Source organism: Silurus meridionalis, chromosome 23, assembly GCF_014805685.1.
Source record: "Silurus meridionalis isolate SWU-2019-XX chromosome 23, ASM1480568v1, whole genome shotgun sequence".
Classification (NCBI taxonomy): domain Eukaryota; kingdom Metazoa; phylum Chordata; class Actinopteri; order Siluriformes; family Siluridae; genus Silurus; species Silurus meridionalis.
Window position 1 is genome coordinate 21,557,579 of NC_060906.1, and position 19,532 is coordinate 21,577,110.

A 19,532-nucleotide genomic window follows, 5' to 3' on the forward strand; every position below is an offset into this window, starting at 1 on the left:
ATTTCCAAGTGGGATGAAAGCTTCAAACTCAACCCACATCAAAAAGGAAGACACAGGAGCTTTTCAGAGAGCCTTTCGCAAAAAGTCTGCCAGTGCTTGTTTTTCTTTTGTCTTTTCAAGAAGTTGTGGTTTTGATGGGAATCTACATTATGTTGGACCACACAGCAACATTCTTTATTTTTAAATCATGGCCAAGGATTTCCAAATCTCATAAATGTTCAAACCCAGAATATGTACCGTTTTAAGGAAAAATTAAGGTCATTTTAAATTTAATGGCTGCATCAGGTCTCAAAAAAGTTGGGACAGGGCCATGTTTTCCACTGTGTAGCATCACATCTTCTGTCCATACTTTGGAGAAACTGAGGAGACCAGTTGCCAGTTTTTGGAGGGGAATGTTGTCCCATATGTGATACAGGATTCTAGCTGTTCAACAGTTCTGTGTGTTCTTTGTTGTGTTTTTTATTTCATGATTTTTATCTTGTGTTTGGTGAAGTTGGAGCAAGTCATAAGTTGTCAAAAACGTCCTTTGCTTAGTTCGTTGCTAAGGTGATGAGGGAGGTTATTAGTGGGCATTGCATTTGCATGGCTGGGTAAGTCTGTATGTCTATGCTAATTATAAATCACATTGCGAATTGAATTCGATTAAATAAATTTTTGTCATCATAACTTCTTGCATACATAATTATTTCATACGTTTTTAAATGTTTGTGGTGAAGTGTGAAGCCATGTTGCTGTGACCCTTGTTGCAGTAGAACAGTGTTTGAGATGGTTTAATGCTCCATCTGTGACATCTGATCCCTGTGTGTGGTCACGAATAAACAAGAAGGTGCATGCAATTCAATGCTGGCTAACGGGACTTTAAAAAAAAATACTATAATTTATATTAAATAAAAATTCTAAAAAACAAAAATCTAAAAATCTAAACAGTTTAAATGTTAGTTAGTTAGATCCTGGGCTGAGAGAGCATACACAGCATGGTCCTAGCTTTAATGATGACATTTTTAATTGCAAGAATGAATAAATGCTGTTTGAATGAGAGATGAAAGGAATAAATACATTTGTTAAAGTATGCTGAAATAACTTGAACAGTTATGTAGATCATATCTTTAGAAAATTACATATTTAAATGTAAAACACACACATTTATATACACATCTTTATTACCCAAATGGGGTCTAACAAATGTAAACTATTTAATGAATTTTTTGTAATAATTTAATTGTATTTAATCTTTTTAATTTCTGCCGATGTAATTGATTATTTAATTAAATTTTAATTTATATAATAAAAAGTTTATTTAATTAATTTGAATAATAAATTATTAATTCTATTATAAAAAAATATATAAATTATTTTATACAATATATTGTTTAACTAAGCAGGCGTTTTATTTAAAATTGTTTAAAAAAATTAACTGTTGATACCGTACCCAGATTGGAAGGAACCGTCACTTAAAAAAAACGAGGTACGTACCGAACCGTGAATTTTATGTACCATTACTACACCCCTAATAAACATGGAATTATAGTAAGCTATTTTTTTTGGCTCGACTGCTTGGTCATTTGGAGTAAATCAGAGTTGACTAAGCACTCCCAGATGGTAACAGTGACTAATTTAACCCTAACGTCAAGGGTTTGCTTTCCATGTGTGCTGAGAATAAGTAATTCCTCAGCCACCTTTTCAATATTACTTAACGATCTCAGACATTTGCTTGCAGGCGACATGACAAACAGGCAGAAAGGTCTGTCGCCACACCTGTGGCTCTACTCCGGGACCTGGCCTTTACGCCCGCTGAATAGCAGATTGTTTTGGGGTTTAAGAGGCTCGGCAGCAAATATGTTTGACCGTTTCCTGTCTTGTTTTTTGTCTGCGTTTTTTTTTTTTGTCAGGCTGTTTTTATTCGTGTTTTTTTCTAAAAAAAGATCTGACAAGATCATTTTCTCAGTGCTGGCCATCAGACACATCACTTTAGCTGCCTGGGGGTCCCACTATTCAAATGTCACTCCCTTTTTAACACATTGTTTCGATACTCAATTAGAACCCGCATCGATTGAGGGTTACGACGAGGTCTATTCAGCCTCCTATGTCCTCCTGAAATCTGAATGGCAGATTAATTGTGAAAGGATGCTCTCCGGAGACTAGTTGCTAGGTGACTGCTTGTCTCTCGTTTTTTAAGTATTAGAGCCGTGAAACCTGCCTTGTAATGTTTGTTTAGGTTTTTTCATGGGACGTCCGCTTGGTTTTCATTTTGTCCTTTGTGTCCTTATCCTTTTCATTTCACTTCTTTGGTAGTAAGCTATCCAGAGGTGAACGCTATCAGTTGTGTAATCCTCTTTCTCAGATGAATAGATTCTGCATGGCCGAAAAACGTGCAGGATAAGAAAGCGAATCCTGACAGGAGGTGGAAGGAGTCGGACGCTCTCGCTGCCATCTATTCAGGTCTATACGTGTCCGTTAGATTTGTTATGCAGCTCAAGGATAAGGCTGGTATTTAATTAACTTGGCCCACATCCTAGCGTGAAGCTGGAGTAATGGGTCGCTTAGCTTAGCCCTACCTAAACATTTCCCTTTTGTACTGTTATCTGCATCCCTCGCGGGGGGACGACACGACACTTTCATTTGTTTGCAAGGTGACTTTGCTTTTGAAGATGAAGGTGCTGCTCGGGAACTAAGCTAGGTCTATAGGCAGGCTTTTTTTTTTCCCTCCTGTGTTTTTTCACTAACAGAAACCCATTTTTTAGTCCGTAGCCTAAGGGATGATTTGATTCACGCTTATCCTCATGGAAATGTTTTTATTTTTTTCATTTATAAGGCTGCATTTGTTTTTGTTTTTCCCCCCAAATCCTATATGATGTGGTGTTTTTAGCTACAGCAGGCAGGGGTTTTTCCCAAACAATCAGTTAGAAAGTGGAAAAAGAAAAACAAGATGGAGGACAACGTTCCAGGAAATAATAATGAGGATTATAAGGTAGAGTAAAACCCCGTTGGACGAGCATAATTCGTTCGTGAATAATAATATGTATGTTCAAACTAGTTTTCCCCATACGAATGAATGTAAAAGCGATTTAATCCGTTCCGAGACCTCATTTGATCACTTATTTCTGCACTTAAAAAGTATTTGTAGCCTATTTTAACAAATAAACCGCAAATTACCGTACGGTAAACATAATTGAACACTTGGCCATGTGCTAGTGGTTGAATGCGAGTGTGAGATGCACACGACGCTTGTACTTTTCCACTATTTACTTCTTGGTTTCCATGGTAATTCTATTTACCATTTCTTTTTCCCAGCAGTATCACTGATTTTCTTGGGACACATTTATCAAGATTTCTAGCGAAATTCAAATATAACACTAAAAAAGTTAAGTTTTTGCTGCACTGAACAACGAGAGCAACCGAGCGACACAAGATCAACTAAGCGACTGATGTGGGTTTGCTCGTGCCTTCGAAATTTGCTTGTGAAATAGGGTAAAATTTTGCGAGCAAGGTCGCTCGTATCTTCATTTGCTCATACTATTAGTTGCTCGTACAATAGGGTTTTACTGTACTAGACTTTGTGGTGCTGATGTAGGTGAGGTGAGGTGAGGAGACCTGGAGTGCAGTCTGTGTTCCAATTCATCCCAAAGGTGTTTGCTAGGGTTTATAGCAGGAGATCTCCCATTCCAAACCATGTAAAACATAATGTATCTTCATGAAGCTGACTTTGTGCACAGGGGCTTTTTTGTCATGCTGGACAGAACAGGTTTCGGTCTCATATTTCGAGTAAAGTGAAATTTTCATGCTACTACATCCAAAGTATGCAATTGTGTTTCCTTCAATGCTTTGAGAAAACACCACATTTGGCTGGAAAATTCAGGTGTCCCAGTACTTTCATTCACCTCATAATCCTCACATTTTCTATTTTCAGATTTTCAGCTTTGACAGGCATGTACTAGCGCATGAAAGACGGTCCACAGGCGCTAGTTACGATTCCAGGCTGCAGGCTTTTCTCTGACGGAGAGGACAAAAACAGTTTTGCTCGGTTTCTCGTTTCAGTAGTCAGCACATGTTTGGGCTTGCAGCGAAATCCCAGAGCGCGTATGCTAATAAGCAGACCGGAGATGTAAATTCGGGAATGTAAAGTGTTTCAGGAAGAGTGAAGTGTGTCAACACAGTATTCTCATTCAAAAGAACTGTTACAGACGAGAGACACAGTCACACAGCCGGGGAGTCTTTCAGTTATTAGGATTTCATTAAGCACAGGGATCAACTCAAACTTTCTTGTTTGTGAGGGCCATATACTGTAAGTTGTGCTTTCTTAAAAAAGGGGCTGGGAAATGACACATCCCAGAGTGAGTGCTAGAATGCTAGATTAGTTTATTATTTTGTTTGCACCATACAGACAATCGCTCCTCAAAGTTGTCCCCAAAATGTCCCACTTGCTCTGTCCCTCTAATAAACTCAATTCTAATCTCGTCCATCAAACAATTAAGGGTTTATAACTAACATTTTTAAACAGCGTGTCCGGGTAAAATGATGTGATTCGGCGTACAGATCCAAACATTACACTACCAGATCTAGATTAAATTAGATGTTACACTTCTTTAATATATTTTCATTCATTGACGAAACTCAGCAGTTATTCCTGACATGATGCTCTGCATTTAAAGACACACTCCATTAAAAAAGGAATTGGGACACCTGACTTTTCCAGCCATATATGGCTCAATGACAAACTGTTACCACAAAGTTGGAAGTTCACAGTTGTATACAATGTCTTTGGATGTAGTAGCGTTAGATTTTCCCTTCACGTGAACTAGGAGATTTAAACCTGTTCCAGCATGGAAATGCCCCTGTGCACAAAGCAAACTCCATGAAGATACAGTAATCCCCCAAAAATGCTATTTTATGTATACGGTACTGTACTGTATTAATATTTTACTTCATTTTTTTACATCAATTTCATTATTTCAACATAGACTCCATAAAAACAGTTCACTATAAGTTTTTTGGTCTATGGTGCTCTCCGTGAGAGACCGGGAAAATCAACTAATTAGTTATGTGGATGCAAATGTAATTCTTCAATAAACCGGGGGCATGAAATTTGAACAGCGATAAAGCCTGGGATTACTGTACTTTAAAAGGGTTTGAATGGAAGATCTCGTGTGGCCTCCTATAGATCTCTGACCTCATTCTAATATTTGGCTTTGTAGCTTAATGAAGTTCCACAAATCTCCACAAGCACACACCAAAAATCTAGTGGAACATCTTTCCAGAAGAGATGAGGTTGATATAAAAGCAAATAAGGACTAAATGTGAAATTGGATGTTAAAAACAAACGCCAATCTTATGGTCAGGGGTGTACAAACTTTTGTCCATGTCGTGTGATTTATGTCGCTTTCTGAACGTCTTGACTTTTCCTTAATCGAATGAAAATTACCATTTTAGCATTCGGACAATGAAATTAGAATCCATGATGAGGCACTTTATGATCGCACGCATCACCTGCCATTTTCATCCATAACCATTTCTTCTACAAAACTATGTGAGGCAGATAAACATCTTTATACCTGTATACTGCCTCACCCCCTTCTCCGTGTAGCGTTTGAGATATCCATGATTAATCATTCCAGCTGTTTTTACTAGCATCCCAAGAGCTCCTCGTCATAGTTGTGCCCTTTGATGATGATAATAATGCACATGTAATGACAACTTTCCTCATCCTCTGCCTGCAGCGAAAGAGCGCAGTAGTGTGACAGGACTCTACCTGGCAGCGAGTTTTTGTGAAAACGCCGCACGAGAGCGAACGACAACCTGCTGTGAGACCTGTGAGTCGAGGATGCTGACGGAGAGAACAGTTTATCTCGGTGTAATTATGCGACGAGCTTTTCTTTCGCAGTGTTTTTTCCCTGATTGAAAATGATGCCAGGAGCCGACTCCATCTGGCGTAGTGTGGGCTTGCTCTTCTGACAGCTTCATCAGCTCGTAAATGCCTTTTCCCACCCACCGACACACATCGCAGCTCTTTATTTATGCGTCGATTACTTTCACGTCGCCGTCCCCTCGCTTTTCTGCACGTGAAACTCAACCCGAGGCGGTAAAAGGATTTGTCCATCCCATTCTTGTGTTGTCTGGTTAGAAAACACGCTGTCTGGCTCATTATGATCGTAAAGAAATTAGTAGCCTATAGTTACCCAGCAGAAGAGTAAATTCAGCTCCCTGGAAAGGAAAAAAAAAGCTTGATTTCACAAAGCAAAACCTGGCTGACGGTCAATCCAATTTAGCTATTCGGCTTAATTAGCAAGAACATCGACGGACAGGTTTGTATAGAATCAGGGACATGCTGATTTGAGGAAACTTCAATCAAAGAGATGCAGCTAAAGTACAGCAAGTGCGCCGTGGTATATGTAGTTCTTCCTAGTCCTACATAAACATATAACAACCAGTGGTGAACCATCAGGGTCAGCAAAGCGTTCTCTGCTAGCCTACATTCTATCAAAATCAATGACACGTTTTAGCATATTTTTGTCTATAAATATGTATTCAATTATTGCCAATAGTCTATTTTCTTTATCTCATAGCGTTTCTCTCGAGTATAAGTTGAAGATGGAGTTTCTGTCCAATCAGATTTCAGCCATCACATCACATGTTGCCAGGGGTCAAATCTATCTATTTGTGGTAAGGCTTCAGAATCAGCTGCCGAATCTTTTATGGTCAACGCCATGTTGGTTGTTTGAAGTTGTTGTTTTAACCAATCAGATTGCGACACAGAGGCCCTCTAGAAGGCGTCCGATCATCACCAGTTTGCAACCTGCATCTGTAGCAAACTGCCCAAGATCGAATATATTCATGTGGATTTAATAGCTGTGTTTTTTTTTTATTATTATTTTTCCACAATGAATGACAGAGGAGAAGATTTTTCTTTTTTTGGTCGGATATACACGTTTACAAGATTAACTTTTCAAGAAAAGCTGTACATCGTGAGGAAAATGTCGGCCAAAACAGCCCAAAACAGATGTTAAGCGAACCGGTTACACTTTTCCGTTGTCTTTCCTGTAGGATTTGCTAAAAAACACACAATTTGCTTTCATTTCTAATCCCCCCCAAAAACATAATGTACAAAAAATAAATAAAATCCCGCGGTAATTTTATGAGGTTGATATCGATGCTTCTGCCAGAGATGATGTATGTGGGCAGTGCAGTTGCGGCTGCAGTGAAAGAGACTTTTTAAAATGTGTTCATTGGTTTCCTTGCTTTAGTGATGACATTCATTCACACTGTATGAGATTCCTGTCTATGATGCAGCGCTCTGTTCTACTTCGGTTTTCTATTCTCTGTATGGTTCCCATAACCATGGCCTCATAATGATGGTATTAAGAGGTGGTTCGACTCAAGTAGGACACCACTGAAGGCCTAAGGGTGAAATGCACAACTTGCCACTGATAACATTTAATTTATTCCTTTCATCCACTACTTTATTTTTTACCTCCCACCAGCTTTTTGCTCTTATAACAACTACCAGTTAATTAAGTTGAAGGCTAAGACGTGTGAAGCCACCCAAGCAAATCGTTTTACAATTTGGCTCATACCCGCTTTGAAAGTACGGCTATTTTTTGCTCTCAAAGCCACAGATGGCAATGTTCAAGATTTCTGAATGATTTTGCCAAAAACTGTTCTGTTGTGCTTCTCAAGAGCCAGCTTGCTGGATATGGTTGAGTATGCAGACATGCCTCTTGTTGGAAGAATATACATTCCACTCTAAAGCTATTTGGTGGAGCTCAGTGGTTAAGGCTCTGGGTTACTGAAGGTTGGAAGGAAGGTTGGGGATTCAAGCCCACGTATGTCCAAGCTGCCACTTTTGGGCCCTTTCCGCAAGGCTCTATATCAAGGCTTTGTCATGGCTGACCCTGTGAAGAAAGAAGAAGAAGAAAGAATTTTGCTGTAATGTACATGTAACAAGTAACAGGCCGGAGCAATAGTATTGGAACAGATGAGTATCGAAAAAAAAACATGGATATTTGCATTGTAAATATGACTTTTTGAAAAACATGCAACATTTAGCTGCATATATCTTCCCTGCAATAACTTCACCCAGTCAAAAAAAAATTTTAAGTCATCCTTTTTTTTACTGCGTTTAAAGTTAAAGGCAAAAAGTTGGATGAAGTTATACTTTTTTTTTTCCCAGAAATATTTCTAGGAATCCAATATGTTCCCTTATGTTGTTTTTATAGCAGTATCATTTGTGTTGCTTTTTTTTACAATGAATTCACAAAGAATGCAAAATAGAAGCATTACAATCACTTCCAGACGTTCCGACCTCCACTTTATATCACATGACAGTGCGTATATATAGATATATTAAAAAAAAACACCACACGTTTCGTCGTGAAAATGCGTTCGCTAACCTTCCGCCACTGATTAGCCATTTCGAAGACCAGCGTTGTCGTGTGACCCTTATGAAATATTCATCCACATGATGAAGTCATGTAGTAACAGCCCCGGCATCCTCGTGACGAACGACATGCGATGCTTTTATGTAACATTAGGAGACCCTCACTGGATCACAAACGTCACCGTATCATCTCTCATGACTAGCTAATGCAGAAGACTGTATCAGGCCCCAGAAAAATATTTCAGGTAGAAAAAGTAGATTTTGTTTAAAGTGTAGTGTTTTTCTGATCGATAAAAGTCGCCCTCGATCAAACATTATTTTATGGATAAAGGTGCACCTTACAGTTTAATGAAAATAATGACTGTAATTAGCGCTCTACATGAAGCTCATAAACATCTTGTTTTTCTTCTTTTTCTTCTTCTTCTTGCTTAATGCATATTCACCCCCCCCGCAGATCATGGGGTCCTGACTAGAAGATTCGTACATGCTACTTCTCGAACATACCTTTCCACATTTAGGTCCATTTGCTTTTATAATAACCTAAAGATGTTCTACTAGATGTGTGATTGGGGAGATTTTTGCTCTTTCAGCCCCAAAGGTGTTGGTAAAGTCCAGTACTGAGGTAGGTGAGGTGAGGAGGCCTGGGGTGCAGTCAGCGTTCACATTCACTGCAGAAAAATAACCGTCTAAATTTTGGCTGTCAATCGATACAAATATTAATTTGTGATTAATTGCAAATTATTCGCACATTTAAATCTGTTCTACTTTTTCATGTTTTTAATGCAATAAAAAGTAATTGTAACATGTTTTATTAATTTCACATTTGTTATTAATTCTTTTATATTTATTTCATTATTTTACACTCTCGAAATGATTTTTTTTATATGAATTATTAGTATAATAGTTATATGCACATTTTTTTAGGTGAATGTTTTATGTTCAAGTGAAATTGTCCGAGTGCATTAAGATAATCACACTTGAAATAAGAAAACATATATTGGCTTTATTTAAAAAAAAAAAATGAATTAACTTAAATAATTCACTTAAAACTATCTTTTTTTAAACTAGTTAATTATTTGTTAAACAGTTTGCTTTTGTGTGAAAAGATCTTAAAACCAGAACTACTAATCAAGAGAATTCTTCCCAATTTGAGATTCGTCATTAAATATTCTGTCTTAATAAATAAAAAAAAACTAAAAAACAAGATTACTGTTAAAATTAAGATCACGCATACATGCAACAGTTATTTATTTAAATGAAGACGCTCTTGTAACACACAGTAGTTGGCATGCAAACACAAAGCCGAATCAATACTTGCTGCTTCTCTAAATACTTTAACTTATTGCAACATTAAACATTATTGAATGTATTTTGTCATTACTGAACACAAAGATATTCAACAAGAGAAATTTCAATCAAACTACAGAACAACTAAAAAGCCATAAAAAAAACAAAGTTCCAAAAAAATTATAACTAATTGTTGGTAATATACTAATATTTGGAAAGAGTGCTGTGACTTAATTATTAGGTTATAAATAAATTAAGCTTTTGTAATAAAAAATAATATTAATCCTAAGTGTGATTATTGGGCATTTTTTCACTGAGCAACTTTAAAACCAGTTATTACAGTTAAAATAAATTCTTAAAGGATCCAAAGCCTCAAATGACATCTCTTAGTTTACAGGTAAAATAATGAACTTTAGGCTTTACTAACAAAGTAAGCGATCATAATCTTACACTATCTGCTCTTACATAATAAGATTTTTATGGCTAGAAATAAGATCTTTCAATAGACATTCAATACAACTGTGGACATAGTTTTATCATATGGTGTGGATTAACTCATAAACATGCGTAACTACGTACTCGTGGTCTTTTTTTTCCTTTTTGTATATATACATTGTGTTGTGTATATACTGTATACTATATTATGTCTCTATTTTTTTATATATTTTCATTTCATTTTCTTTGCTGCTGTAACAGCGGTTTTACATTTGAGTAGTTTTAGGACTGAATTATTCCAATTAATTTTTTTTAGTAATTCATCAGATTGCTAGAAATGTTCTCGTGTCTGAGATCCATGCAAAACGCTCATTTTCGAACTTTTGAGTTTAATTAAAAAAAAAAAAAAAACGTGAACTTGGCATCTCTGGCTTCTGCTGTCCCCCTCGGTCTTTCACTGTCCTTCAGCCAACTCTCGTTATCGTCGTTATCGTGAACTATCGACTGTTCGGAGGTCACCTGAGATCGGAGGATGTGATCGCGCCTCCACTGCTCAGGGACATTTGTCTCATTCAGCTTGGTGTTTGGTCGTCTGCCTGCCAAAATTTGGGCTCTTCTTCCTGATTAAACACAGGGCTAAACTAAGTTCTTGGCTCATTTAAACTGATATCTCAATTCAGAAATCTTTTCAGAAAATCATCTGAATCAGTGCAGATAGAAGTCTGACGTTATGTCGCTTGGCATCCAGCCAATTAGTATTTTTCAGATCAGATATGATTTGCTCTGAAGCAGTATAGAGGTCACATGAATAATCTTTGGTGACTAATTATCTCGAAAAACATCTTGAAAGACTGTCTGTGTTTTGGGACAAAAGGTTTTTGGAGCCTGTAAGATATGGAGGTGTGGTATATCGGGAGGAGAATGCTGAGGATGGAGCCACCAGGAAGGAGGAAAAGAGGAAGACCAAGGAAGAGGTTTATGGATGTGGTGAGGGAGGACATGCAGATAGTTGGGTTGAAAGTGGCAGATGTAGAGGACAGGGGGGTATGAAGACGGATGATCCGCTGTGGAGACCCCTAATTGGAGAAGCCAAAAGAAGAAAAAGATATGGAGGTGTGTGTTTAGGGTTTTTTCTGCGTTCTGGAGTTGAAGACGGAAATGTGATAACGCACCGAATGAGAAAAGCTCCAGTGTTAGTTTTGGAGTTAGGATGTTATTTTCAGTTAGTTTTAGCAATTCATACAGTAGTATCCTTCTCCCACACACACACACACACACACACACACACACACACACACTGGGTTGGATGTCATCCTTGGGCTGATTCTGATTCTATTTTTTATTAATAGAATTATTTTATTGCACACTTCATTTACTTTTTCAAGCTAATTTAATATCTAGACATCGATGCCTTAGCACCATTCAGTGTATGTCCCTGGTGCAAGCATATGATCCAATTCTTAAAATCGAATTTTGTATCAAATATACACATTATGGACAAATTTCACCTCAGCATATGAGTTTTATGTGATTTGTGAACATCTCATACCATATTTAGAGCCCAATTTGCTAGTATAATGACCTCCACTCTTCCATGAAGAAGTTCCAGTAGGTTTCTTTGTGGAGATTTGTCATGTCAAGCTTTTTATCGACAGTGAAATGAGACGTTTCACCAGAACCCTGGTGCTGCATAAAAACACCAGAGTTACATCATACAACATAGAGCCACATGACAGAACACAGAGCTGAGGACTGACGTAAGAGATTACAGAGTAACACAGGAGCTTTGAGGATGGATTTGGATTGTTCTTAATATCAGTAGTCTGCTGCACTGACTCAGGACTACAGTTTGCAGTTTGATCACCATCACTGCACAAGATGGGCTTCTTCTTGAGTCTGGTTCCTCTCAAGGTTTCTTCCTTATGCCATTTTAGGGAGTTTTTCCTTGCCACAGTCGCCACCGGCTCACTAATCAGGGACAAACTTACACTTATAAAGAACAAACTAATTCATTCTTTATTACCACATCATCCATGTAAAGCTGCTTTAAGACAATGTCCATTGTTAAAAGCGCTATACAAATAATGATGAATTGATTTGAATTGAAATAAAGGAAATTGTGCGAGACAAAAGACACCAGACGACACAAGACATTGTAGGACAGATACACAAAACACTAAATAGCACCGCCATCAAACCTTAATGTATAATGTGTTATTCAGTACAATGTGCTAAAGAGAGAACTGTAAAACGTGTATTTGTAAAACACAAAGTGTGAACAAAATGTTGTGCAAAAAAGCAACAGGTATATATATACAAAGGTATATTAAAATAATATAATATGGGTGGTGCTGAAAACATGGATGTGTGTATTGAGTGTGTGTTGGAGTTCAGGTTGTAACAGTTCAGTAACACACAGTTGAGTGAGTCAGTGTGTTTGGAACAGTTCAGTTCTGTGTGTTGAGAAGCCTATTTCTTGAGAGAAAAAAAATGTTGCACAGTCAAAGCCCAAATGCTTCTGAAACACTTTGGTAGGAGAGTGAAGAGTGTGAGGGGTATGTGTGAGGGTTATGTGGGGTCATCCACACTGCTGTTGGCTTTGCGGATGCTTTTTTCGGCTGTCCTCACTACTCTCTGTAGGGTCTTGCGATGCAAGGCGGTGCAGTTCCCAAAACAGGCAGTGATGCAGCTGCTTAGGATGCTCTCAATGGTGCCTCTGTAGAGGAGATTCATGTGTGAGATTCATTCAGACACATGGGTGTAAGTAAAGTCAGGTAGTGATGTAGGTGAGGTGAGGAGGCCTGGAGTGCAGTCAATGTTCACATTCATCCCAAAGGTGTTCAATAGGCTTAAGACTCTGTGATTTATAATGCTGCAACACATTTAAAGTAATGGGGAGAAAAGACAGTACAATTGTGTGCATCCAGCTTTGTGCTAACAATTTGGTAAGAAACACACATGGCTGGAAAAGTGTTAATACTTTTTTCCATTTTTGTGTATTTGCACCCTATAAAATGTAAGTTCATAGTACCCTTGAATTTTCAGAATGCTGTTGCAATATGTAGCTGAGGAAGTGAAGAAAAATGGCAGTAAAGTCTTTCACTCCAACCCATGGAAAGCATTTCTTCTAGAGATCGAATGATAGTGGATTTTACCGATACAGATAGCTACAGTTGGGGTGAATCGTGCTTGCCGATAACCGATTAATCGACCGATTTTATAATGGATACTGGCACCATGTAAAATAGTGCTGAACTTTATTACTAAAATAAAAAAAAAAATCAATGAATATGTATACTTTTTATAATTAATAAATTATAAATATAATGTAGTGCTCTCTGCGCAGCATGCAGTCTCACATGTAAAAATAAGCAACACGTGGTGTCATGATTCACCTCTAGAGGGTGCTCTTGTAATGACAGTGGGCCTTCTTAGCATCAACCGTTACCCGGAAAAACTATCGGTAAGGACAATGTCCCCCAAAGCCGATAGTTCCAGCAATCAATTATCGCTGCCAATTAATTGGCAAAATCGATAAATCAGTCGACCTCTAATTTCCTCATGGAGCTGGCTTTGATATAGCTTAGATATATATCTGACATGGAAAAAAAATATCTCAATAATATTAGCTTTTAATATAAAAAAAAAATGGTATTCCGTATTTAATATTCGCATCACTAAAACATATACAACATTCAACATAAACAACATTCACTAAAGTATGTGCACACCTGATCGTCACACAGATATGCACTGCACACAAAATTGGATGCAAAGAATTGTATAAATTGTCACTGCATTTCGATTTCCATTCACTGGTATTAAATTCTCGATAAAAGTGCATGAAACACACAATTGTTTGAATACTGTGTGTGTTTTCTGACTAGGTAGAGGTATGTGTGTGTGTGTTTGTGTGCTATGGCTCGGTCTGTACAGATTTTTACACAAAGTTTAATCATTGTGATCAGGATCGACAAATTGTTTTTTACTGCCCTTAAATGAATTCAGTAAGCAGAAAGGGTCCTGCATCAATACCCCGTAGCCGAAGTGCACTTTCAGACATGCCTGCTTTTTTTTTCTTGCCAGCCCATTGTGTGCTCAGAAAGCTCAGTGTCTGAAAGCAGAGTGTGAAGGTAATGACTGCTCTTCTGTCTCTCGGAGTGGACTGGCCATTATGAGACGAAGACGACACCTTAACGCCATTCTCTGGCTTAGTCATTGTTGGACCAGAGCTGTTCATGCAGATTATTACTCTCCGACCAGACAATTATGGAAGTGGACTCTGTATAAAATTTTTTGCAATAATTACAGGCAAAAACGATGTTTTATTTCCTCCTGTGGTGAAATCAGCTTCACTAATATTTCTATTATTGTTCTATCATCAGTCTATAGTAGAGATCTCCATAACTGGGGCACATGTGATTCACATCTTGATGCATAGCGAGCGATACAATACATTAAAGATACATATGAAGAATCTACCGTGATGTGTGATGTGATATTATTCACCCCATTGCGTTGGCAATGCGATCAGATTTCTAGTTGATTCAGTACAATGTGATTCAATTGAAATAAGATGCTCTGCAGTTCAATATGGTACAGATAGTTCACTTTTATTTCTTTGGTTCAGTCAAACAGCAAATCATCAATTTACTTAACTGCCTTCTGACTTCTTACATGTCTCTTTCACAAACAGGCCATTGTATTGCGCACAAAAAATTATAAAACCAGAAGTTATTTTTCTGTTCTGTCTGCAGGAGGATTCAGTTCTACCTCTGCCATGTTAATCTGTATTCTAGCAGTGGTGCTGAGAGAACACGCTTGAGAAACAATTTAGCGAGGAGAAATCAATCAACATATCAAATATTGGTTGCAAATTATTATAATTATTATATATTATAATATCTCGCTACTTGAACTTCTGGAAGCATTTATATACTGTAAATTGGTGGTTTCTGAGGCTGGTAATTTTAATAATTCTAAATAATTCTAATGGAGGTGGTAGCTCAGTGGTTAAGGCTTAGTTGTAAGTCACTCTGGATAAGGGCATCCGCCAAACGCTGTAAATCTAATAAATGTATCCTCTGCAGCAGAGGTAGCTCTTGGTCTTCTTTTCCATGCATGGTTTTCAGTAAAGCCTGTTTCATCATAGAGTTTGATTTGAAGACTTCCCTTTGGGATACATTGAAAGTTCCTTAGATTTTTTAAAAACGTTTGTAAAGTGAACTTGTAGGTGGAAGTCAGTTTGGATTAAGTTACCAATCCATGGAATATCATGTAAAATATTAAGAACTGTTTATATGATAGCAAAGTCGGGTCTTGCTGAAAGATGCAGATGGAGAAAATATCCGTTGATTAAAAAGAAAATCAGTTGTAGAAAGCATTCAGAAAACTATTATGGTGGGTGTGGTCTTATATTCTAATGAGCATGCTTGATTGACAGCTTTCTGTCAGATATTGGGAGCCTCATATGTCACTTCACCGAAACTTCATATTTGTGTTTCTACAAGGGGAATCATTAATCATCTCTTTTTACACACACACACACACACACACACACACACAGAGTTTTTATTCATGCACTGGGAATCTAAAACAGTTTCCCCTCTTCATGCTAGCAGCTTTATTTGACAGCACTTGGTGTCTTCCCAAATCCCTCATAACTCTTTTTTTCGTAACGCAGGTGATTTATGCGCTCAACACAAAAAACGATGAGCATGAGGCAGCTATCCAGACCCTGAAGGAGGCCCACGAAGAGGAGGTGCAACAAATCCTGTCAGAAACGCGTGAGAAGATTATGCAGTACAAGAGCAAGATCAGCGATGAGATGGACCTGAAGCGGCGCATCCAGTCCCTGGAGGAATCCATGGAGGTGCACGACAGGATGAAGCGGCAGGCGCTGGCCGAGTTCGAGTCGTACCGGCAGCGTGTAGAGGATATGCAGCTGTGCACAGAGGCGCAACATACGCAGCGCGTGGTCAGCATGTCACGCGAGGTCGAGGAGATGCGGCGCTCCTTCGAGGAGAAGTTAAGAGGCTTTGCCCAGGTGCAGGCACAGTTTGAGCAGGAGAAGAGACAGGCCCTGGAGGAGCTACGCACCGCTCACAGACAAGAGGTACTGACTGCACATTTCAGTTTCTTTTATATGCAACCCTTCTTCCAAAAAAGTTGGAACACTGTGCAAAATGTTCATAAAAACAGAATGCAATGATTTGCAAATCATATAATCCCAAATTTTAGTTACAATGGAACAGTTGGAATTAAAAATTAAATGGCAGCAAAATGTTTCAAAAAGTTGCGATGGAGCAACAAACGTCTGGAAAAAGTAAATGCTATTAAAACGACAGTTAAAGTAACATTTTGCAGCTAATGAGGTCAATTGACAACAGGTCATTAAGATTAGGTATAAAATGTGTATATTAGAGAGTCTCTCAGAAGGAAAGATTGGCAGAGCTTTACATATGCACCATTTGAAAACATTTGGCACAACATGAAATGAAAAACACAACAAAGAACACCCAGAACTGTTGAGCAGCTAAAACCCTGTATTAGACACATTGTTTTATTGTTGTTTAGGAACCATTTATTACAATAGATTTTTTTTATTGGGTCTAGGTCCAGGAGCTGCTTCGATCACACCAGAGCCAGAACGCCAACTTCAACAAAGATCAGGAGAAGCTGAGCCAGCTGCACAAGCAGGAGGTTGATTCTCTAACAGAGCGGGTGGAGGAGCTCAAGCAGGACAAGAAGCGTTTGGTGGAGGAATACGAAGCCAAGCTGAGCAAGGCGCAGGCCTTCTACGAGAGAGAGTTGGAGGCCATGAAGCGCACGCAGCAGATGACCGCCGAGAACCTGCTGGCCTGGAAGAAGACCGAGGCGGAGCTAAGAAAGGAGTTCCAGGCGCAGGAGGCGGCACTGCAGAAGACCCTGGGCAAGCTGCGCTCTGAGCTGCAGCGGGTTCAAGAGGAGGCCAGGGAGAGTCAGGAGAAGTCTCACAAACTGCAGGCCTCTCTTAGCGCCTCGAGAGCAACATGAAGGTAACGACAGGAACAAGTGCAAGGGGAGGGATTTCAATAAATTCCAATATCAACACATTTCTTTACATCTTTTTATTTTTTACACGGGCATTAAACATCAAAGAGGGGGCATTGTCTTGCTTGAACAGGTCCGGGTCTCCTAGTTCAAGCGGAAGGGAAACTTGTATCTTATACAATTGTGTTTTCAATTTTGTAGCAACCGTTTGGGGAAGAAATACATATGGGTGGAGAAAACCAGGTACCTTTCTCCTTATATATTGTAGCCTTTCCCATATACACAGTTCTAATTTTATAGGCTATAAACTAAACCCTAAACTCTTTTGATTGGCGAAAAGTGAATTGGTAAAAAGTAATAAAACGTACAAGACCTCCGATATCCAGCTTGTAACATGGTTATCTTGTTTAGTTGTTTATAAGACCGTCTTTCCAGTTGATCACGTAAGGCAGTGTAAAGCATCTTATGGACATTCCTAGCAACGATTCTCCATTTTGCATTTATTACAGAGGGACCTGAGGCCACTTCTTTGGCCTTCTGCAAGTGAATACACACAGATCTTTACTTAATCAGGGTATGTTGTTGTTTTAAAGCTTCTGTGACCGCGACAAAATTCGCCATCATCTGACTCCATTTGACTTCCTTATTCTGTATACAGAAGATACACCAAATAACCTGCATATATATATATATATATATATATATATATATATATATATATATATAATAAATATATGCAGGTTATTAAGTGTATCTTCTATATGTAATAATAACACTGTGTGTGTGTGTGTATGTGTGTGTGTATATATGTACCGTCTGGGTTTAGGCGTACATGAAGACACCTTTTTCATCTTCTCTTGTCGTTTGATCTTCAAAGAGTGCGGTTGTGTTTTGTACACATACACTTACACACACACACACACACACACACACACACACACACACACACACACACACACACAGTCACCGGTTGATGAGAGAGCCACTGTTAAATCCCTCGGACTCCTTTATGAATTTTGAAATAGAGACGTTATTTATGAGCGTAATTAGCCGGGCTTCCGAGGACCAGAACGAATCAGGAGAAGGTAAAAATAACTGTTCGGAAACAAATCTTTCGAAATGTTCAGCTAATGCTGTACTACAGAAAGAGCACACACATCCACAGTGCATTCTGTTCTGTTTTAATATACATACGGTATTGTAGATATTCTGCACCTTGTGGCAGCGCTCGAAGTTGACGTGTTGGAAGCAGGGAAAATGGCCAAGCTTAAGGATCTGGGCAACTATCACAAGTAATTTTACAACATTTCCGAACAGCAGGTCTCCAAAGCATAATTTTTGTTAGCAAAAGCTAGCCTGTCTGGTCAGAACCTGCAGATACCTGCTATTATGGAACGGTGTATATTTTATTGCAGCTTTTGTGTATGGAGCTACCAGTCGGACTGACAAGTTTATTTCTAAAGCGCTTTTCACAACAGACATGTCCAGGACAACAGACATTGTCTCGAAGCCGCTTTACAGAATTTAACAGTTAAGGTGAACGATGTGTATTTATTCCTGATGAGCAGCCATGACGACTGTGGCAAGGAAAAACTCCCTTAGATGTTATGAGGAAGAAACCTTGAGAGGAACCAGACTCAAAAGGGAACCCATCCTCATCTGGGTGACATCAAGAGTGTGATCATTAATCTTTAAACCAATGAAAGCACCTACAATAGGCTCCTGTGTATTAGAACAGAACCATGTTAGCAGTGGTGGTCTGGTCTGTAACCTACCTGGATGGACTATGGAAAGAAGACAAGCTCTGGGCAATGTTCTGCTGGGGAACCTTGGGCATTCATTGGGTCCTGGTTTTAAAGATCTGCCAGATGATATGACAGAACACCTTTAGTCTTGTGGAGTCTGTGCCTTGATGGGTCAGAGCTGTTTTGGGGGCACATGCAGGACCTACACAATATAAGGCAGGTGGATTTAAAATGTTTAAATATGACAGCGGCTGAGATCGAAACCCAGTTATAATATATATCCAAAACTGGACAAGTGGACAAGCGCAGCTAACCGAAAATGAATTTTAGTACCAGCTCAAGACTTTTACAAAAGTGAGTCTGATCTCAGGAGGCGTTACACAATAACAGTGTTTTTTATGCAAATGAATTCGGAGTCAGAAGAAAGATGAATTCTGGTACTGATAATGATTTTAAAATTGATGTTCGACACGAACACTTCACTTCCTATGTACAGTATCTCACAAAAGTAAGTACGCCCCTCACATTACAGCAACCAGTTCACTACTATAGAAATGAAATTTGGAGATATTTTAGAGTAGTCAATGTGCAGCTCGTGTAGCAGTACAGATTTACTGTCTTCTGAAAATAACTCAACATACAGCCATTAATGTGTAAATAAC

General features: G+C 38.6%; 1 protein-coding gene across 1 annotated transcript in view; it reads left to right on the forward strand.

The window, feature by feature from the left end:
* fam184ab (family with sequence similarity 184 member Ab) overlaps positions 1–19,532 on the forward strand; it is a 130,638-nt gene that overhangs the window by 26,044 nt on the left and 85,062 nt on the right. The window contains 3 exon segments of the mRNA XM_046836764.1: positions 15,777–16,208; positions 16,709–17,130; positions 18,151–18,154. Coding sequence (XP_046692720.1) covers positions 15,777–16,208; positions 16,709–17,130; positions 18,151–18,154 — 858 coding nt within the window.